The following is a 23,013-nucleotide window of genomic DNA, read 5'->3' as shown; positions in this document are numbered from 1 at the left end:
AATCTTTCCCCTCTCAACTTAAACCTACATCAATGCACTCTGTACTAACCCAATGTAACTGCACTGTGTAATGAATTGACCTGTACGATCGGTATGTAAGACAAGTTTTTCACTGTAGCTCGGTACAAGTGACAATAATAAACCAATACCAATACCACCTCTAGTTTCAGACTCCCCAGTGCTGGAGAAAAGACTGTGACTAATTACCCTACCTATCCCCCTCATGATTTTATCAACCTCTCTCCGGGACCCCTGAGCCCCCTTCACTCCTGTCAATCCACTGTGCCGCCCCTAGATAGGACAGTAAAGTTCCCACTGCCAGCCAGGACAGCGGGACAGACTTGACTACGGAGACCAAACGTAACCATGAGCCCTATTACACAGATCACAAGTGAGCAGCGCGATGAAATGATTCCCACTGGCATTAATGAGGTGCTGCAGCTTCAACTCTCGACAAGGTCTCCCTGAATAAAGAAGCCATTTGACTGGCAACTCCAGCAGCTTGTCGAGGGATCTCCAACAGAAACTTCCGAACCCTGAACCATCATCACCTCAAAAACAGCTGGTGCGTTGTAACCTTTGTGTTCCCATCAAGGTAACACGGCATCTCATCTTGGACATGGAGCCTTCATTATCACTGGAACTCCTTGCTGAACAAGACCGTGGAAGTACCTTCATCACATGGAACTCAAGAGAAGTTCAAGTGCCACCTGCTCTCAGGTTAACGCAGGCATTGCCAGCAATCCACATGACCCAAGCATTAGAGTACCATGTACAGTTCTGGTCACCTCATTATAGGAAGGATGTGGAGGCGTTGGAGAGGGTGCAGAGGAGATTTACCAGGATGCTGCCTGGTTTGGAGAGTATGGATTATGAGGAGAGACTAAGGGAGCTAGGGCTTTACTCTTCGGAGAGAAGGAGGATGAGAGGAGACATGATAGAGGTGTATAAAATATTAAGAGGAATACATAGAGTAGACAGCCAGTGCCTCTTTCCCAGGGCACCAATGCTCAATACAAGACGGCATGGCTTTAAAGTAATGGGTGGGAAGTTCAAGGGAGATGTCAGAGGGAGGTTTTTTACCCAGAGAGTGGTTGGGGCATGGAATGCGTTGCCTGGGGTGGTGGTGGAGGCAGGTACATTGGTTAAATTCAAGAGATTACTAGATAAGCGCATGGAGGAATTTAAAATAGAGGGATATGTGGGAGGAAGGGGTTAGGTAGTCCTGGGCGAGGTTTAAAGGTCAGTACAACATGGTGGGCTGAAGGGCCTGCATTGTACTGTACTGTTCTATGTTCTATGAGTTTTCAGCAAAGTAAAGTTACAGGCCAAAGAGCATCCGTGGATGGCCTGTGTACTCTGTAAAGCTGCGATCTTGCATTAGAGAAGAATTTTTGGAATTGGAATTGGTTTATTATTGTCACTTGTACCGAGGTACAGTGAAAAACTTGTCTTGCATACCGATCGCACAGATCAATTCATAGACCCTGCAGGAGATCTGCTGTGCTGAATAAAGACCTTTTCTATCTCTCAGCTATTATCTCCATGTGGCTCAGTTCAGCAGTCCCAACACTGTGACTTGGAGTAGAACTTGGAAATGGAATTAGTATTGGTTTATTATTGTCACATGTACCAAGAGACAGTGAAAATCTTGTCTTGCATACTGTTCATACAGATCAATTCATTTTTTTCAGGTAAGATATCTTTATGACTCACATGTACATCGAAACACACAGTGAAATGCATCTTTTTTTGCGTAGAGTGTTCTGGGGGCAGCCCGCAAGTGTCGCCACACTTCTGGCGCTAACATAGCATGCCCACAACTTCCTAACCCGTACATCTTTGGAATAGGACAGGCATAGAAGGCAACCAAAGGCATTACACAGTGCATTGAGGCAGTACAGAGTAAAACAATAACAGAATGCAGGATAAGGTGTCACAACTACAGAGAAAGTGCAGTGCAGGCCGACAATAAGGTGCAAGGTCATAATGAGGTAGCTTCTGAGGCCAAGAGTCCACCTTATTGTACTAGGGAACAGTTCAATAGTCTTGTAACGGTGGGATGGAAGCTGTCCTTGAGCCTGATGGTATGTGCTTTCAGGCTTGTGTATCTTCTGCCCGATGGGAGAAGGGAGAAGAGAGAATGTCCGGGGTGAGATGATTCCTTTATACATAGAGTCATAGAGATATACAGCTCAGAAACAGGCCTTTTGGTCCACAACGACCGCGCTGACCATTTTGCCCATCGTGATTGATCCCACTTATCTGTATTAGGACCATATCCTTCTATGCTTTGTTTACTTCAATGTCTGTCTAAATGCCTCCGAAACGTAGTGATTGTATCTGATTGTACCATCTCCTCTGGCAGCGTATTCCAGATTTCAAACACTTTTTTTGTAAAAAAAAACTTACCCCTCAGATCCCCTGTGAAACTCTTTCCTCTGAACTGACATCTGTGCTCTCTTGTTTTTGATAAATCCACCAGGGGAAAAAGCTTTTGATGATTTACCCCGTCTCTGCCTCTCATAATCTTACGTATCTCTATCAGGTCACCCCTCAGCCTCCTTCGCTCCAGGGAAAATAAGCCCAGCTTGTCCAATGTCCCCCTCCCCCATAACTGAAGCCCTCCAATCCTGGCGAATCTCTTCTGCACTCTCTCCTGTGCAGTCCCATCCTTCCTATAGTCTAGCAACCAGAACCTCATACAACACTCGAAATGCAGCCGAACCAGCGTTTTATAAAGTTGCAACATAACATCCCGACTGTTATATTCCACACCCCAAACTATGAAGGCAAGCATGAAGAGCTTGGTGCACACCTTCATGATAAAAGTGTTGTGCCTGTGTCCCTGGGTATCTTGAATCAAACTGCAGCACTTCCTGGCTGTGGCGACATTTAACTAAGTGAGGCATGCAGTGGTTGACATTGGATGGCTGGGTGTAAATCTAGTGTCCTCAAGGCAATGTGCATACAACCAATTGTGCTCTGATCCATCAGAAAGCCCCACAATTTTGGCAAGACCTTGTATAAATTGAGAGGGACATTATCCTAATTTTAGGCTAAAACATCTAAAAAAACAGTGAGTTAATTTTTTTCTGGTCTCTGCATTGTAATAGTAACCTTTAGCTTTTGTTTTTTAAGCAAATTTTTTGCAATAACGACAGCATAAGTGTAAAAAAGGCTTTCTTTCACTGACTAGTATAACGCACAATAACTGGGTTAAGCAGTGAACTTCAGTAAAACACATTTCAGTCATTGGTAGATAATATGTTCTGCAAGAAAATATATCTGTCAACACATCATCCTTTCCAGATTGAAAAGAAATCATAGAAATGGAAGCTATTACAAAAACGTTGAACAATCAGAGCCACTCTTGAACGGATAAATTTGACAGTGGGTTAAAAGAACACTCTTTGTTGGTCATGGCCTTGAAGACATAAATTGCCCAAGCAATACCATGGCTCTTGAACTGAAATGAGTTTGAGGAAGATGAAGGAATGGCCATCTATAGCTGTCAGAACAGAACCAAACCAGTGTTGAAAAATAAATGTGGATGAGGTCACGTTGAATGAAGCAGGGCAGGCAGAAGAACCATTCAGTTCTTGAACCAACCGGCACGACCCTAATTGCCACAGTTTAGCAATACCATGACCACTTTGATCACTTTGTACCAAAATGGACTTTGTTTTTTCTGTACTAGTTGTATTCTTTCTTGTAAAAACTCTGTACAATTTATGTTTAAGTTATGGTTTTCTTGTGAATGATGCTTATATGATGGGCTTCTGACCTTGTTATGACCTTGCACCTTATTGTCTACCTGCAATGCACTTCCCTGTAGTTGTGACACTTTACTCTGTATTCTGTTATTGTTTTTACTCTTGTACTACCTCAATGCACTGTGTAATGAATTGATATGTACAATTGGCGTGCAAGACAAGTTTTTCACTGTGCCTCGGCACAAGTGACAATAATAAACCAATACCAATGTGCCCGTGATGCTGCTGCAAGCCAGTTTTTCATTGCTCCTGTGCACGCATGGACTTGTGCAGATGACAATAAACTCCACTTTGACTTTGACTAAAAGGGAGGGAATTAGGACAAATACTTTGAAATCAGAGGCCCAATCAGCAATGAGAAATATTCAAACTTGAAAATATTAAATGGACTTAAATTCTCCAGTCCGCTGATAAAGAATTTCTGTAAGTTTATTGTTATGAATGCATAATTAATATGTTTTACCACTGTGTGCTTAATTACAAAGATAGATGCTCTGTATCTATCTTTCAAATCTATTATATTGAAAAAGAAACAATTGGATTAAAGCATGGTTCCTGTGAAATTAAAAAAGATTTTGACTGCTAAGAAGTAGTCATTGGTGATTTGATGTGCAGAGTTTCAAACGATGCAATCAATGACTGCAAATGCTGGCTCACAATAATACTCCTTAAAGTAAACAGCCAATACACTGGTTGGCATGTCAATAGACAGGTTTGCACTGTCTTCCCCATACCCAAAGGGACTGTCCATCACATTAAGTAAAGAAACTGCAACTCAATCAGGTAGCCGGCACTGTTAGGAGGAGTTCCTGTCAGGTGAGCTTCAGGGAAAGAAATGTTCAAAACTATGAGTCTTCAGCTTCTATTTAAAGCCAAAGGAGCAGATGTCACTTTCACACACAGAGTCTGGAATCGCAGCAGGAGTTGTACTGCATACATGTTATATATAAACTCCAACTCTCTGGAGCGGTGTCGGCTAAGGGGAGACTTGTAGGAACCTTATAAGATTATGAGAAGCATAGATAGAGTAGACAGCTGGTATCTTTTTCCCAGGGTCTAAATGTCTAATACCAGAGGGCATACATTTAAGATGAGAGGGGGTAAGTTCAAAGGAGATGCAGCTCTATAAAACTCTGGTTAGACCACACTTTGAGTACTGTGTCCAGTTCTGGTTGCCTCATTATAGGAAGGATGTGGAAGCGTTGGAAAGGGTGCAGAGGAGATTTACCAGGATGCTGCCTGGTTTAGAGAGTATGCATTATGAGGAGAGACTAAGGGAGCTAGGGCTTTACTCTTTGGAGAGAAGGAGGATGAGGGGAGACATGATAGAGGTGTACAAAATATTAAGAGGAATAGATAGAGTGGACAGCCAGCACCTCTTTCCCAGGGCACCAATGCTCAATACAAGAGGACATGGCTTTAAAGTAATGGGTGGGAAGTTCAAGGGAGATGTCAGAGGAAGGTTTTTTACCCAGAGAATGGGTGGGGTATGGAATACACTGCCTAGGGCAGTGGTGGAGGCAGGTACATTGACTCCCTTTGACTCTCACCAACTTTTACAGATGTACCATAGAAAGCATCCTATCTGGATGTATCACAGCTTGGTATGGCAACTGCTCTGCCCGGGACTGCAAGAAACTGCAGAGAGTTGTGGACGTAGCCCAGCGCATTACAGACACCAGCCTCCCATCCTTGGACTCTGTCTTTACCTTTCACTGTCTTGGTGTTGCAGCCAGCATAATCAAAGACCCCACCCACCCGGGACATTCTCTCTTCTCTCCTCTTCCATCGGGTAGAAGATACAGGAGCCTGAAGGCACGTAACACCAGACTTAAGGACAGCTTCGACCCCACTGTGATAAGGCTATTGAACAGATCCCTTATACGATGAGATGGACTATGACCTCACGATCTACCTTGTTGTGACCTTGCACCTTATTGCACTTTCTCTGTAGCTGATACACTTTATTCTGCATTCCGTATTGTTTTACCTTGTGCTACCTCAATGCACTGCGTAATGAGTTGATCTGTACGATCGGTATGCAAGACAAGTTTTTCACTGTACCTCGGTACAAGTGACAATAATAAACCAATTCAATTCAATTCAATTCAATTCTGCAAAAGTTACCAGTCCATGATAAAAATGTTGAAGTTTTGTAGATGATAATAGCTACTGAAACTGCAGTTAATCATTTATTGTTGTCTTTGTGTTTAAAAAGTATAAAACATCACTGTATTGTTGTGTCAGGACAGGAGACATAGACACTGCTGGAGATCTGCTGTGCTGAGTAAAGACCTTTTATATCTCTCAGTTACTGTCTCCATGTGGCTCAGTTCAGCAGTCACTGTGACGGAGTAGAACTTGGAAATGGACTTGGAATTGATTTATTATTGTCACCTGTACCAAGGAACAGTGAAAAACCTGTCTTGCATACCATTTGTACAGGTCAATTCATTACACAGTGCATTGAGGTAGTACAGGGTAAAAACAATAACAGAATACAGAGAAAGTGCAGTGCAGGCAGACAGTAAGGTGCAAGGCCATAACGAGGTAGATTGTGAAGTCAAGAGTCCACCTTATTGTACTAGGGAACCGTTCAATAATCTTTTCACAGCAGGATAGAGGCTGTCCTTGAACCTGGTGGTACATACTTTCAGGCTTTTGTGTCTTTTGTATCTTGTAGGAACTGCTGGTGCCATACACCTGCTGCCTTGCTTGGCTAAGAGGTCAAGGGTTTGGGAGTCACTGACAGTCCAACTCTGGTAAAATCTCTGTTCAATGGGGACCGTGAGAGGTGAAACATGGGAGTGCAACTTATACACAAGGACCTTATTGGGTTACACTTGGAGTATTGTGAGCAGATTATGGCACTGCTCCTTGTGAAGGAGAGGAGGGAGTGCTTTGTGGATCTACCAAGACAATATGCTGAGGGTCACACTACAAGGAAGATCCCCTCTGGAACACTGAAGCTTAAGGGGTGATGCAATCAAAATTTCTCTTATGGGAAGGAGAACCAAAAGTGGGAATGGAGACATTATTTCTGCTGGTGGGGGGAGCCTTGGATGGCAGGTGTGGTCTAAAAATCAGGACCAGCTCTTTCAGGAGTGAAGTTGTACCAAAGGCAGTCAGAAATTATGACTGCAATTCCACAAACAAAAAACTGATGGTGGGTCAATTGATAATTTTAAGCAACACACACAAACTGAGGAAGTCAGCAGGTCAGACAGCGCCTACAGACGGAAATGAACAGTCGACGTTTCGGGTCGAGACCCTTCATCAGGACTGGAAAGGAAGAGGGCAGAAGCCAGAATAAGAAGGTGGGGGGAGGGGGAGGAGCACGGGCTGGCAGGGGACAGGTGAGTCCAGGTGAGAGGGGGAAGGGGGATGAGAGGGATTGATGTGCGAAGCTGAGAGGTGATCGGTAGAAGAGGCAAAGGGCTGAAGAAGAAGGAATCCGGTCGGAGAGGGCAGTGGACCATGGAATAAAGGGAAGGAGGTGGGGAATAGATGGGCAGGTCATGAGGGCTGGGGATGGGGAAAGAGAAGGGTTGAGGGGCCATGGGAATAAGGGAAAACGAAGATGGGGGGGGAGAGGGGCAGAGTTACGGGAAGTTAGAGAAATCGATGTTGAGGCTGTCAGGTTGGAGACTACCAGGGCGGAATATGAGGTGTTGTTCCTCCAATAGTTTTAAATCTGATAGTCTTGCTTCACCAAAGTTTGTGCCCTACTCGAGTTTGCAGGGAAAGGAAGATGCATGGAGTCAGGTCTCCAATCTGCAATGACCTCACCGAATAACAGAAAAGACTTGAGGGGTGTTGATGTCTCCCTCCGTTCTTCTGTTCCTGGTGCTGGTGGTGGGAAAGGGCCGGGCAATTGAGAGGGGTGGGAAACTGCAAGGGGGATTCAATCAGAAGAGGAGATGACAGAGGGGGATGATTGGGAGTGTTATGGACTCAGTGAAAGTCCCTTTAAGATAGAGAGTGTGTGTGTATGTGTGTGTGGGGCGTGCTTACGTCAATAGAAGATAAAGGACGTAATGACGTTGTTGAAGAAGTCAGAAGAAGAAGAAAGAGAGAGAGAGAAGGGAGAGAGACACCAGCCTGCTTGTTTTTCTCTATCGATGGATGAGAAACAATAACTGTGTTTGCCACTGAAATCCATGTATGGAAGTTGGAAGTAATCCGGTGGAGTTCACTTTGTTGCTGGTTTCCACACACACAAGCCAATTAAAAAGAATTTATCAGACCTCCCTCAAAAATCTTTGGATTGAATCCCGAACAAATCTCGTCGTCCGGGATAGTTCCCAAGATTAACGAGTGTCGTCCGGGATCGTACCCCGGATTGACGAGATTTGTTCGGGATTCAATCCAAAGATTTTTGAGGGAGGTCTGATAAATTCTTTTTAATTGGCTTGTGTGTGTGGATTTTTTTTTTTTTCCGATCCCGGACGACACTCGTTAATCTTGGGAACTATCCCGGACGACGAGATTTGTTCGGGATTCAATCCAAAGATTTTTGAGGGAGGTCTGATAAATTCTTTTTAATTGGCTTGTGTGTGTGGAAACCAGCAACAAAGTGAACTCCACCGGATTACTTCCAACTTCCATACATGGATTTCAGTGGCAAACACAGTTATTGTTTCTCATCCATCGATAGAGAAAACAAGCAGGCTGGTGTCTCTCTCCCTTCTCTCTCTCTCTTTCTTCTTCTTCTGACTTCTTCAACAACGTCATTACGTCCTTTATCTTCTATTGATGTAAGCACGCCCCACACACACATACACACACACTCTCTATCTTAAAGGGACTTTCACTGAGTCCATAACAGGAGGGGACAATGAGGTTGATGGGGATTGACCGCTAGCAGGGGATGGGGTTGCAATGGGGTGGGTAGTTGGCTGTGCTTGGGTCAGGAGATGCACTCCTTCTCCAGTTGGCTCCACATGCAGGGAAACGATTTCAGCGATGGTGTTCCTTTAAGGTTAGGCCTGGTCACCACAGACCCAAACAGCGTTGGAGAGTGGGTGTTGAGCAGGTGTTAGGGGCTTCTCCAACTCTTGCCCATTACAGCCATGTGTTTCCTTCCCACCCCGATAGGACAGAAGATACAGATCGGGCTCATGGTGAGAACATGCTTTCTGTCAAGTCAAGTTCATCGTCATATGCACAAGGATATGTGCATGTGATAACATGGTGCCCCACAAGGCTGCGTCCTCAGCCCTCTACTCTACTCCCGATACAGTCATGACTGTGTGGCCAGATTCTGCTCTAACTCCATCTACAAGTTTGCAGATGATACCACCGCTGTAGGCCATATCTCGAACAGCGATGAGTCGGAGTACAGGAAGGAGATAGGGAGCTTAGTGACATGGTGTCATGACGACAACCTTTCCCTCAATGTTAGCAAAACAAAAGACTTCAGGAAAGGGGGCGGTGCACAGGCACCTGTCTACATCAATGGTGCTGAGGTCGAGAGGGTTGAGAGCTTCAAGTTCTAAGGAGTGACCATCACCAACAGCCTGTCCTGGTCAAATCATGAAGATGCCATGGCCAAGGAAGTTCACCAGCGCCTCTACTTCCTCAGGAGACTAAAGAAATTTGGCATGTCCCCATTGAGCATCATCAATTTTTATTGATACACCATACAAAGCATCCTATCCGGATGCATCACGGCTTGGTACGGCAACTGCTCTGCCCAGGATTGCAGGACCGCAAGAAACTGCAGAGAGTTGTGGACACAGCTCAGCACATCACGGAAACCAACCTCCCCTCCATGGACTCTGTCTGCACTTCTCGCTGCCTCAGTAATGCAGCCAACATCGTCAAAGACCCCACCCAACCTGGACATTCTCTCTTCTCCCCCCTCCCATCGGGCAGAGGATACAAAAGCCTGAAAGCACGTACCATCAGGCTCAAGGACAGCTTCTATCCCGCTGTTGTAAGACTAATGAATGGGCCTCTTGTACGATACGATGGACTCAAGACCTCACAATCTACCTCGTCGTGGCCTTTCACTTTTCACTGTATCTCGGTCCATGTGACAATAGTAAACCAATTTATGTATTTAATTTACTATACCACGACATGAGGAATACAAGGCATTGGGGAGAAGGTTGAGAAGTAGGACCTCAAGGGTAGTAATCTCAAGATTACTACCTGTGCCACGTGTCAATGATAGGAAGAATAGAAAGCTCTGGCAGATGAATGCGTGGCTGAGTGACTGGTGCAGGGGGCAGGGCTTCAGATTTTTGGATAATTGGGACCTTTTTTGGGGGAGGCATGACCTATTCGCTAAAGATGGGTTGCACCTAAACTCCAGAGGTTCCAATATCTTGGCAGGAATGTTTGATTTAGTTGTAGGGGAGGGTTTAAACTGATCTGGCAGGGGGATGGAAACCAGGATGTTAGGTTACAAGATGCTAAGGTAAAGGAGGGAGTTTATAGAAACAAGTCCAATGAGGATGGCAAGAAGGACAGGCAGGTGAGAAGTCAGGATAATTTGCTGAATAATAGAAGTACAACAAGTCAGGATGTTAGGATACAGAATGTTAGGATAGGGGATGAGGTATATAGGAACATGTCTAAGGTAGTATGTAGTGAAGATGGTAAGAAGGATAGACAGGTGGAAAGTCAGGATAATCTGCTGAACAACAGAAGTACAACAAAATCAATAGCAGATACTGGACTAAACGTACTATATTTAGGAATAAAGTAGATGACCTAGTGGCACAACTACAGGTTAATAAATACGACATTGTGGCAATCACCGAGTCATGGCTTGATGACGGATGTGATTGGGAACTGAATGTCCAGGGGTACACAGTGTATAGGAAGGATAGGCGGGTAGGCAGAGGGGGAGGTGTGGCCATGATGGTTAGTAGTAATATAAAATCAATAGAAAGGAAGGATATTGGGTCAGAGGAGGTGGAATCCTTGTGGGTGGAGCTAAGAAATAGCAAGGGTAAAAGGACAATAGTAGCAGTTATATATAGGCCCCCTAATAGCAGTCAGCAAGTGGACGATAAGTTGCAGTTTGAGATAGAAAAAGCGTGCCAGAGTGACAATGTGAAGATAATTATGGGGGATTTTAACATGTAGGTGGACTGGGAAATCCAGAATGACGGTAGTACTCAGGAGAGGGAGTTTGTGGAATGTCTGAGGGACGTTTTTCTGGAGCAACTTGTTGAAGAGCCCACCAGGGGATCGGCTGTTTTGGATTGGGTGCTGTGTAATGAACCGGAGGTGATTAGGGAACTGAAGGTAAAGGAACCACTGGGAACCAGTGATCACAATATGATTGAGTTCAGTTTCAAGTTTGAGAAGGAGAAGCTGATAACTGGTGTATCGATATTTCAGTGGAACAAAGGAAATTACAATGGTATGAGAGAGGAGTTGGCCCTAATTGACTGGAAGAGTAAGCTGGCTGGAGGGACGGCAGAGGAGAAATGGAAGGAATTTCTACAGGAAATAAGGAAATTGCAGGATAGATATATTCCAAGAAAAAAGGTTTTTAATAGAAAAAAGGCACAAATGTGGATAACGAGAGAGGTGAAGGCTAAAATAAAAGCAAAAGGGGCGGCGTACAAAGAAGCAAAAATTAGTGGGAAAACAGAAGACTGGGAAGCTTTTAAAAACCTGCAGAGAGAAACTAATTAGGTCATTAGGAAAGAAAAGATGAATTATGAAAGGAAGTTGGCAGATAACATTCGAAAGGATACTAAGAGCTTTTTTAAATACATAAGGTGTAAAAGAGAGACACGGGTTGATATAGGACCAATTGATAACGGGCAGGAGATATTATAGTGGACGATAGAGAGATGGCAGAGGAATTGAATGAATGTTTTGCATCGGTCTTCACCGTGGAGGACATCAGCAATGTGCCGGTTAGTCAGGAGTCTCACGAAATGGAATTGAGTTCAGTTAAGATTACTAGGGAGAAGGTGCTAGGAAAACTAAATGGGCTAAAGACTGATAAGTCTCCCGGACCAGATGAGGTGCATCCCCGGGTTCTGAAGGAGGTGGCTTTAGAGATAGCGGAGGCATTGGTGATAATTTTCCAGAAATCGATAGATTCCGGCGTGGTTCCGGAGGACTGGAGGGTCGCAAATGTAGTTCCGTTGTATAAGAAAGGTGGGAGGCAGCATAAAGGAAATTACAGACCTATTAGTCTGACGTCAGTGGTGGGAAAGTTATTGGAATCTATCCTCAAGGATGGAGTTACGGACTACCTAGAGGCGCAAGGCAAGATAGGTCCTAGCCAACATGGTTTTGTGAAGGGAAGATCCTGCCTGACCAACCTATTGGAGCTTTTTGAAGAAATCACAGGCAAGGTGGATAAGGGAGAGGCGGTAGATGTTGTGTATTTAGACTTTCAAAAGGCCTTTGATAAGGTGCCTCACAAGAGACTGATTAATAAGATGAGAGGTCATGGAATTACGGGTAGGATAACAGAATGGGTGGAGCATTGGCTGGTTGGCAGGAAGCAAAGAGTGGAAATAAAAGGATCTCGTTCTGGTTGGTTACCGGTTACTAGTGCTGTGCCGCAGGGGTCGGTGTTGGGGCCGCTCCTTTTTACCTTGTACATTAACGATTTGGATGATGGAATAAATGGTTTCATGGCTAAGTTTGCGGATGACACCAAGATAGGGGGAGGAGTAGAGAGTATTGAAGAGATAGGAAGGTTGCAGAGGGACCTAGACAGTTTAGGAGAATGGGCAAGGAAATGGCAGATGAGATTCAATGTAGGGAAATGTGCAGTTGTACACTTTGGAAGCAGAAATAAGCAGGCAGATTATTATCTAGGAGGAGAGAAAATGGAGGAGGGAGGAGGGGCTTGGGGGTACTCGTGCAGGATACCTTAAAGGTTAACCACCAGGTCGGATCGGTGGTAAAGAAAGCGAATGCTATGTTGGCATTCATTTCGAGAGGTATTGTGTATAAAAGTAAGGAAGTGTTGATGAGGCTCTACGGGGCACTAGTGAGGCCTCATTTGGAATATTGTGTGCAGTTTTGGGCCCCACATCTTAGGAAGGATGTGTTGACGTTCAGAGAGGGTTCAAAGATTTACGAGGATGATTCCAGGAATGAAAGGGCTTTCGTATGATTAGCGTTTGTTGGCCCTTGGACTGTACTCACTGGAGTACAGAAGAATGAGAGGGGACCTCATAGCGACATTTAAAATATTGATAGGAAAGGACAGAGTAAATGTGGCTAGGCTGTTTCCCTTGGTGGGTGAGTCCAGGACCAGAGGGCACAATCTTAGAATTAGAGGGTACAGTTTCAAAACAGAGATGAGGAAAAATTTCTTTAGCCAGAGGGTGGTGAATTTGTGGAACTCCTTGCCACATACAGCAGTGGAGGCCAGATCAGTGGGGGTGTTCAAGGAGGAGATAGATAGCTATCTAAATAGTCAGGATATCAAGGGATATGGGGATAAGGCCAGAAATTGGGATTAGAATAGTTTTTTTTCTTCCCCCATTCCCCATTTCTCATTTCTATTTCCCTTTCCTTGGAGCAGACTCGATGGGCCGAATGGCCTGCTTCTGCTCCCTTGTCTTGTGATCTTGTGAACTAATCGTGCAATCTCTCTCAGTCCAGGCAACCAGAAAGACTCTGCAATCCCATACTGGTACTGCTGACTTTTTGTTTGAAATAATTTTTTTGGCTATTATCACATCCAAAAGAGGTTGCAGATGCTGGAAATCTAAAATATAAACAGAAACTGCTAGAAGCTCTCAGTCAGCATTTGCAGAGAGATAAAAATAGAACATAGAAAGTAGAACACAGAACATTACAGCACAGTACAGGCCCTTCGGCCCATAATGTTGTGACGACATTTTGTCCTGCTCTAAGATCTAATTCTTCCCTCCCACACAGTCCCCCATTTTTCAATCATTCATGTGGCTACCTAAGAGTCTCTTAAATGTCCCTAATGTATCTGCCCCAACAACCTCTGCCGGCAGTGTGTTCCACCCACCCACCACTCTCTGTGTAAAAAAATTACCATTGACATCCCCCTTATACCTTCCTCCAATCATCTTAAAATTATGCCGCCTCATATTAGCCATTGTCGCCCTAGGAAAAAGTCTCTGACTGTCCACTTGATCTATGCCTCTTGTACACCTCTATCAAGTCACCTCTCATCCTCCTTCTCTCCGAAGAGAAAAGCCCTAGCTCACTCAACCTATCCTCATAAGACATGCTCTCCAATCCAGGCAGCATCCTGGTAAATCTCCTCTGCACCCTCTCTAAAGCTTCCACATCCTTCCCATAATGAGGCTCCAATCAGCAAGATGGCATCGGAGCGTGGCGACACGTTGCAAGCTGCTCTCTGCAGATCTACTCATTACCCTTACTATAATCGTTAACCCAATGTAACTGCACTGTGAAATGAATTGACCTGTACGATCGGTATGCAAGACAAGTTTTTCACTGTAGCTCGGTACAAGTGACAAGAATAAAGCAATACCAATACCAGAACTGAACACAATACTTCAAGTGTAGTCTAACCAAAGTTTTATAGAGCTGCAACATTACCTCACAGCTCTTGAACTCAATCCCCTGACTAATGAAGGCCTGCACACCATATGCCTTCTTTACAACCCTGTCGACCTGCGTGGCAACCTTGAGGGATCTATGGACTTGGATCCCAAGATCCCTCTGTTCCTCCACACGGCTGAGAGTCCTGCCATTCACCTTGTAAATAGGGTTAAGGTTTCACATGATTCAATGGAAGGTCATCGGCCTGAAGCATCAAATGTTTTCCAGACGTTGACCATATTTCTGGTTGAAGAAATATCCGCTTTAAAGTTCAAGTTTACGTACAGAGCTGGACAACTGAATCTGATATAAAAATGTTCTCCATTCTTTTAACTACCTAGTGAACTACAAGTCCATCTTGTGCTCTCCTTCATTCCAGGTTAACAATCCCAAATTCTTCTCCCATCACTCCTCATCACCCAGTTTTGACAATGGGGACTCACCCCATGGTTTTTCTTTGACCTACAACAGTGTTACATCGGGGTGCAGTCTGATCATGAACTTTCAGCGGAACTTCCTTTGGCTTCAACCCTCCCATTTCAACAATATATTTCAACGTCTGACTGGCTCGAGTGATCTCTGCTCTGCATGGTCTGAAAACAACTATCTGAAAAATGCACAACGTTTTTCAAGAAGTGAACTGCTGGCACACAACAAAAACAAAGTTGAAGTTCAGTGAACAAGGTAGATAGAGAGGTGGCTGTTGCTGCAAAGTGTGGACTTTTGTTTGGGTGTGTTCACAAATACATGAAGCACTTGGGTTGCACAAAGACACAATAAATAGGGATTGTTTTGTAGTTTTTTTGGGTCAAACATCTTTAAGTTAGGTTGTGGAGCAGTTGATAGGACTACAGTTAGAACGTTTGAGGTACGTGTTGCATGAAAGTGTGAAGTGCGAGAGAAATGGTCAAGGTTTTGAGACTGGGGAGGAAGCTGCATGGGCAGAGGAAGAACAGAAGGTGCTGAGTCAGCTTTCTTTAACTTTAAAGTTTCAACAGATGTTTTATTGAGCTGAACTTTAAAAGGAACACTTTATACCCTGTTACCCAATTAAGGCCAGGTTACTTTTCTTCTGGAGAAGTAAAATAAACACATCACACTAGCTGGAATTCAGTAAAGGAAAGGGAGAGCCTGGTCAATACCTTTGGACAGATAAGGCAGTTGAGTCAATTAAGTTGGGGCCAACAGAATGGGCTGATCTGATACGGTCATCCAAATGGGACACACCTCTTCCATTTGAATTCAATCAGGGATGCGGAGATAACAAACATTTATTGCCGAATCAAGATGGAATTGGTTGGGACACCTGTTAATTGGAGTTTGCACTGAGCTAATTAAGATAACGATGGTCAGAGTGCCTTTTCCAACATTTTCAATGAGAGTAATTGAGATCATGCAAGAAGGGTAAAAAGAAATCAGAGAGCTGGGAGCTTCATGAAGTGGATTCTTTATACAAGCCTTGACTTCACACATTTGTTAGCTGGACAAGGGGATGTCCAAGAAAGAGGGGAAGACCAAGAAGAGAGAGAGTTGTTGATCATGGAAATGCAGAGACACTGTGCTGTTACTGTTGACTAACCAATTCAATGCATGGAATCATCATATCTGTTATACGGGTGTGATTTGTATAATCATATTGTGATAATTACATTGAGTACTGGAGATTACAGTGACTATCATTTCTTTATGAACCCAAAAAACTGTTTTATTACTTGACCCTTTGGGTAAAATGTCATCTTTGAACAACTAAATAAAAAGGTTATATCTTCCCACTAATAAATTTATGAAAAGTTGTTCGGTGCTAAAATATGGCGTTCCAATATTGACGCTGAAAATAACATGAGAATGTTTGCTCTTGCGTTACCCACAAGCAGTGTGGCAGGTATCAGTCAAATGGTGAAGAAGTGTTCAAGGGCACTGTACTTCATTCCTAACATACAATGACCCCTCCCGGCACTGGGTGGGGTCACCTTCGTTATAAAGGTGAGAAGATGGAAGGCACATTCTTAGCAAGGTCACACCTTAACTCACATGTACTTTTGGAAAAATGACACGGAACGACATTTGCAGGAGTCAGGCTTCCTCCCCGATTATTCAACTGCATAACGCAAGGATTAGAACACAGAGCTAATTTTGGAAAGCAGATTTTTCTTCCAAAACTAAAATATCCCGAGTAACTGGCCTTGGCTGCAGAGAACTTCAAAATAAAAACAAAAATCATCAACAAGTATGTGAAAGGGAGCATTGATGACATGCCAGCATGACTTTCATAGATAATTCTTCTTGTCAGATGAACTGATCTCACCACTCAGCTTTCCTTCAATGTCCTTGACCTTCTATTAGAGCAACAGCATTGGGACCAATCACAGAACACCAATGATTCAGTACCATCGAGAATTTGGTGGTGGTGGACGGGGAGACTTTTTGTCCTATAGGCTGTTACTCCCACTAATACTCCAAAACATTTTAAATTCACTTTTTTATAGCTGTTATGCAGTGGTGTAATGCTTTTTTCCAGAGGGCACGCATTTAAGGTGAGGGGGGTAGGTTCAGAACAGACGTGAGAGGTACGTTTTTTACTGAGAGAGGGGTGGATGCCTGGAATGCATTGCCTGATAGGGTGGTGGAGGCAAATTCATTGGGGGCTTTTAAGAGGGGCTTGGATGGGCACATGAATGAGAGGAAAATAGAGGGGCATGGGCATTCTGTAGGTAGGAGGGATTAGCTATGTCAGCACAACATTGTGGGCCGAAGGGCCTGTTCTGTGCTGTACTGTTCTGTGTTCTATGTTCTTATGAAACTGATAAGTTTCAAAGCTGTATGGAAAACAGAGTGGAGTGAGGAACCATGATACCAACGAGTCTCAGGGGACCAGGGGTAACAAAACTAAATGAGTCTCAAGGAAGTGTGGGGATCAGTGTGTTAAAGGAAATGCAGGAACCACAGGACCCTGTTCACAGAGCATCAGCTGCCAGTGAGCCAGGTGCCCATCCACCGGGATATCCGAACAATTGGATTGCAGATTATCAACATTGTGTTGGGCTACCCAAGCAATCACCTGCTTCTGTTTGACTTGGAGAACCTCTCACCTTGATATTGTGCGTTAAATCCTCTACGCCGATGGTTGCTGTCCGAGGTGAAATGTAGCCGCAGCCAGTTCTTGTTGCTGATGACCGGAGACGGCAGATTGAAGCCAGTCAACCTGAAAGAAAGTGAACGTTCTCACATCAGCACGACACTTGGAAGACAAAAAATGCCCTGGACTTCTAACAAACTGTGTGTCATATAGAGAGACTGCAAATGCTGGAACCTGGAGCAACACCCAAGATGGCGGAGGAACTCAGTGGGTCAGGCAGCGTCTGTGGAGGGAAATGGACCGTCGACATTTTGGGGCAAGACCTTTCTTCAGGATTGGAAAGAAAGAGGGGAGATGGCCGGTATAAAGAGGTGAGAGAAGGGGTGGAGCACGGGTCATTCCCACTCTTCCTCACCTGCCTATCACCCTCCTCACCTAGATCCACCTATCACCTGCCAGCTCTTGCTCCACCCCCTCGCTCCACCTTTTTATACCACCCCTCTTCCTTTCCAGTCCAGGTGAAGGGTCTCGACCCGAAACGTCAACTGTCCATTTCTCTCCACAGATGCTGCCTGACCCATTGAGTTCCTCCAGCTTCTTGGGTGTTACATAACATCTGTGTAATGACTGAGAATAGCTGGGTCCTGTTCTGTAGCCTGTAACGCAACTTTAACCTGGCACACCCTGTGGCAAGAAATGTTTAAAGTCACAAAGACACATCTGACAAAAATGATAATCGAATCTAAGGGTACAACAATTTTTCAGAGCACCTCTGCTGTGCAGAAAATGTGGTTTGCACCCCCAGTTACTACCAAACCTCGGAAACAAAAGTAACTGGATTGGAAACAGGTCGTCACTGGCCCCAAGAAAGTTCAGTAGAAGAAAAAGGAGAAGAACCCTTCAAGAAACTGTGTTTGTTTGCATCCCTGGTGCTGAGGTGGAGATGGTTGAGAGCTTCAAGTTCTAGGGAGTAGACATCAATAATAGTCCGTGGTCCAGCCATATAGACACCACGGCCAGGAAAGTGCAACAGCGCCTCTCCTTCCTCAGAAGGCTAAGGAATTTGGCATGTCCCCAGTGACCCTCACCAATTTTTATCGATGCACCATAGAAAGCATCCTATCCAGATACATCACAGCTTGGTACGGCAACTGCTCTGCCCACAACCGCAAGAAACTGCAGAGAGTTGTGGTCACAGCCCAGCATATCACGAAAATCATTCTCCCCTCCAGTTACTCTGTCTCGCTGCCTCAGTAAAGCAGCCAACATAATCAAAAACACCAAACAGCCCGGACATTACTGAATCTGAAAGTGGCGTAATATTATGCTCAAACACCTGAGCAGGAAGTAACAAGCCCTTTCATAAAATTGACCAAACAGGCGCAATATCTTCATTTGCTGCGTATCTGAATACAATATCTCCTGCAGTTGGTTGGTGATACAATTAGAAGCAGTTTCAACAGAAAACGGCCAACTTATTCTCACTGAAAATCTCCGTGCAGCAAGTTCCCGGAGAGCACACAGACTCAATTTCAGTGTGACCTAAATAACCCAACCAAGACAAGATTATTTCAGACACCTTACTCACATGAACCCTTCAGTAACTCGGAGACTTCACTCGAAGGAACCTTTTGGTGAGGTAACGAAGAAAAATGGGGCGGATGTGAGTACATGGACTTTCAAAGTGTATCTGATAAAGTGCTCCATTCAGAGAACTGTCATTAAGATTGAAGCTCAGAGAAAATCAGGGAGCAGTAGGAGCATGAATAGAAAATTGTCAAAGTAACAAAATGCAGTGTGTCGAACAGTTGATGCTCAGACGAGATAGAAGCATAGAGTGGTTTTCCTCCAGGGGTCAGCTCGAAGATCACCACTTTTCTTAACATATATTAGTGAGTTGGAACTGGGCTCCCAGAACATATTTCTCAAAATGCAGTTGACACAAAACTGGAAAGCATGGTGCACTGTGAGCAGGGTAGTAACGGACTTGAAGTCAACTGAGATGGGGAGAAAAGTAGTGGATAAAATTTAATGCAGAAATATGCTATTTGTTGTACTTCAGCTGGAAGAATGAGCTGAGATGATATGAGCTGGAGAGCAGAAAAAGTAATAATGGAGAGCAGAATAGTCATCTGGGGCAATACGTCATAAATCATTGAAAATAGCAGGCCAGGTTAAGAAAGCAACAGACAGAATCTTGGGCTTTATAAATGGAGGCATAGAGTACCAGAGCAAGGAAGTTTTGATGAACCTTTGTATCAGTCCTGATATAGTCTTGACCTGAAACATTGACTGTTTATTTCCCTCCATAGATGCTGCCTGACCTGCTGAGTTCCTCCAGCATTTTGTGTGTTGCTTCAAAAAACAAGGTTTATCCATAACTGGAACACTGTCGAGTGCACTGCATTTAATTGAAGATATAAAGGGTTTGCAGAGTAAATCCACCAGAGTGACTCCAATGTGAAGGACTTTAGTTACATGGATGGACTGGAGGAGCTAGGGTTGTTCTTCTTGCGATGGGAGGAGGCGAAAAAAGGGAATGATTTAAAATGATAAAGAGTTGAAACAGAGAAGATTGAGAGAAACGACTCCCCGTGACAGAGGGACCAAGAACCCAAGGACCACAAAAAAAAAATTGGCCAATGATCTTAACTGACGTAAGAAAAGAATTTGTTCCACAGTGATTGGTTAGAGTTTGGAATACATTGCTGGGGTGAGTGATTTAATGATGGTTCTCAAAAAGCTACTGGACAAGAACTTAAAACTAAAAATTTGCAGGTATAAGTCAAGATTTAGCTGGATTCCCCTTTCATGGAGCTGTAAGATAGGAGGGACAATTTTGCAATATTTACTAGGACTTCATTCCCTGGAATGTAGGAGATTGAGGGGTGACCTGATGGAGGTATATAAGGTCATGAGGGGCATAGACAGGGTGAAGGTACATCGTCTTTTCCTGAGGGAGAGGGTGCTAAAAACAAGAGGGCATAGGTTTAAGATCAGAGGCAAGAGATTTAAAAGGGACATCAGGGGCAGCTTCTTCATGCAAAGTGTGGTGCGTATTTGGAATGGGCTGCCAGAAATAGTGATTGAGGCAGGCACATTCAAGCAATCTTATCTTATCTTACATTAACAACATTTAAAAGCCACCCAGATAAGTACATGGACAGGAGAGGTTTAGAGGGCTATGGGCCAAACGCGGGCAGATAAGATATCTTTATTAGTCACATGTACATCGAAACACACAGTGAAATGCATCTTTTGCGTAGAGTGTTCTGGGCGCAGCCCGCAAGTGTCGCCACACTTCCGGCGCCAACGTAGCACGCCCACAAGTTCCTAACCCGTACGTCTTTGTAATGTGGGAGGAAACCGGAGCACCCGGAGGAAACCCACGCAGACACGGGGAGAATGTACAAACTCCTTACAGACAGCGGCCGGAATTGAACCCGAGTTGCTGGAGCTGTAGTAGCATTACGCTAACCGCTACGCTACCATGACGTGACTAGCTCGCTGGGCAACACAGTCAGCAGGGACAAGTTGGGCCGAAGGGCCTGTTTCCATGCTGTATGACTCTATGACTCTACTTGCCTCTCAATATTTGATGAGAAAGAAAGGGATGGAAAGGGAAATGAGTGATTGTTACAGAGTCATGAAGCATGGAGGCAGGCCCTTCGGCCCACCGAGTATGTGCCAACCATCAGACACCCATTTGCACCGGTCCTACCCAGGAACAGTGAGGCAGATCAGTCCAACAGATCAGACCTTGGACCCACAACAGCATCAATGCGATTTCTGAGACTGTGTGTCGGTGGGTGCCCATGAGAATGTTGTAACCTGTTTTTCCCCGGGTCCTGTTGAAAGAGACCGGGGGAAAAGGGGGTGATTACTGAGACAGGCGGGGGTCAAACATAATGCAGAGGAGGCTGAGGTAGGAAAATTGTATGAAGTGGGAAAATAAAAGAGTGAAGATCCAGAGGCAAAGGCTGTGCTGAGAAGACTCTGCCAATGACGCCACAGAAATCGTTCAACCACTACTCATCATTAACTATGCTGCCTTAATTGCTCTGGGGAGTAATCTTGACACCACCTTCAGCTGCATCTGGAAATGGGTTGGTTTAAAAATTCACACATGGGGAAAGAACCCCAAACTGCCTCTGACATACTTTTGTCTTCAGCAGAAATCTATCCTGTAAAGATTTTGAGGAAAAGCAATTTCACATAGACTGGCTGAGGACTGCGTTGTAGATTCGTAGAGTAATACAGTACGGAAACAGGCCCTTCGGCCCAATTCATCCATCCCAACCAAGATGCCCACCGAATCTGGACCCACGTGCCTGAGTTTGGCCCATGTGACTTCAGGAAAGGGAGCAGTGTACATGCACCTATCCACATCAACGGTGCTGAGGTCAGGAGGGTTGAGAGCTTCAAGTTCCTAGGAGTGAACGTCACCAACAGCCTGTCCTAGTCTGACCACGTAGCTGCCATGGGCAAGAAAGCTCACCAGCGCCTCTACTTCCTCAGGAGGCTAAAGGAATTTGGCATATCCCCTTTGACACTCACCAGCTTTTATCGATGCACCATAGAAAGCATCCTGTCTGGATGCATCACGGCTTGGCACGGCAACTGCTCTGCCCTGGACCACAAGAAACTGCACAGAGTTGTGGACACAGCCCAGCGCATCACGGAAACCAGCCTCCCCTCCATGGACTCTGTCTATGCCTCTCACTACCGTGGTGAAGCAGCCAGCATAATCAAAGACCCCACCCACCCAGGTCATTCTCTCTTCTCTCCTCTCCCATCAGGCAGAAGATACAGGAGCCTGAGGGCACGTACCACTAGGCTCAAGGACAGCTTCTATCCCACTGTGATAAAACTATTGAAAGGTTCCCTTATATGATGAGATGGACTCTTGACCTCACAATCTACCTCGTTATGACCTTGCACCTTATTGTCTACCTGCAATGCACTTCCCTGTCGCTGTGACACTTTACTCTGTATTCTGTTATTGTTTTTACCCTGTACTACCTCAATGCACTGTATAATGAATTGATCTGTACGAACGGTATGCAAGACAAGTTTTTTTTTACTGTACCTCGGTACAAGTGACAATAATAAACCAATTCCTATACACCTTTCCTGTCCATGTACCTGCCCAAGTGTCTTTGAAATGTTGTTACTATACCTGCCTCTACCACATCCCCTAGGAGTTCGTTCCACAAACCCACCACGCTTTGTGTGAAAAAGTTACCCGTCAGGTCTCCTTTAAATCTTTCCTCTCTCACCTTAATCTGATATGCTCGAGTTTTCCTGGGAAAACGACTGTGTACATGCACCTTATCTCTGCCCCTCATGATTTTATGCACCTCTGTGAGTTGCCTGGAGATCAGCAAAAACAGCAGCACAAGAGAGATGAAAATGGACAAGATATATTTTTCCCAGCCACACTTGTGGGTGAACAGAACACAAGGGATTTCCTCCCTGTGATCCACAGAACTAACGTCCATGCCTGAATCTTCACGCCCACTTCCTCTCTACCTTAGGTCAAGCCCCTGATACAACAGTCCAACCAGACAATGGATGTGATGTGGTTTACTCGTAGTCACCCATTGTCATTTTCAGCCTGAC

The 23,013-nt window shown here is 44.7% G+C and overlaps 1 protein-coding gene across 1 annotated transcript in view; it reads right to left on the bottom strand.

Annotated features, from left to right (window-relative positions):
* Positions 1–23,013, bottom strand: part of LOC127575302 (CUB and sushi domain-containing protein 1-like) — a 2,402,828-nt gene that overhangs the window by 986,534 nt on the left and 1,393,281 nt on the right. Inside the window, 1 exon segment of the mRNA XM_052025075.1 lies at positions 17,405–17,517. Coding sequence (XP_051881035.1) covers positions 17,405–17,517 — 113 coding nt within the window.

Source organism: Pristis pectinata, chromosome 10, assembly GCF_009764475.1.
Source record: "Pristis pectinata isolate sPriPec2 chromosome 10, sPriPec2.1.pri, whole genome shotgun sequence".
In the NCBI taxonomy this organism is placed as follows: domain Eukaryota; kingdom Metazoa; phylum Chordata; class Chondrichthyes; order Rhinopristiformes; family Pristidae; genus Pristis; species Pristis pectinata.
Note: the sequence above shows the minus strand (reverse complement) of the source record. Positions and strands in the feature narration are given on the sequence as shown.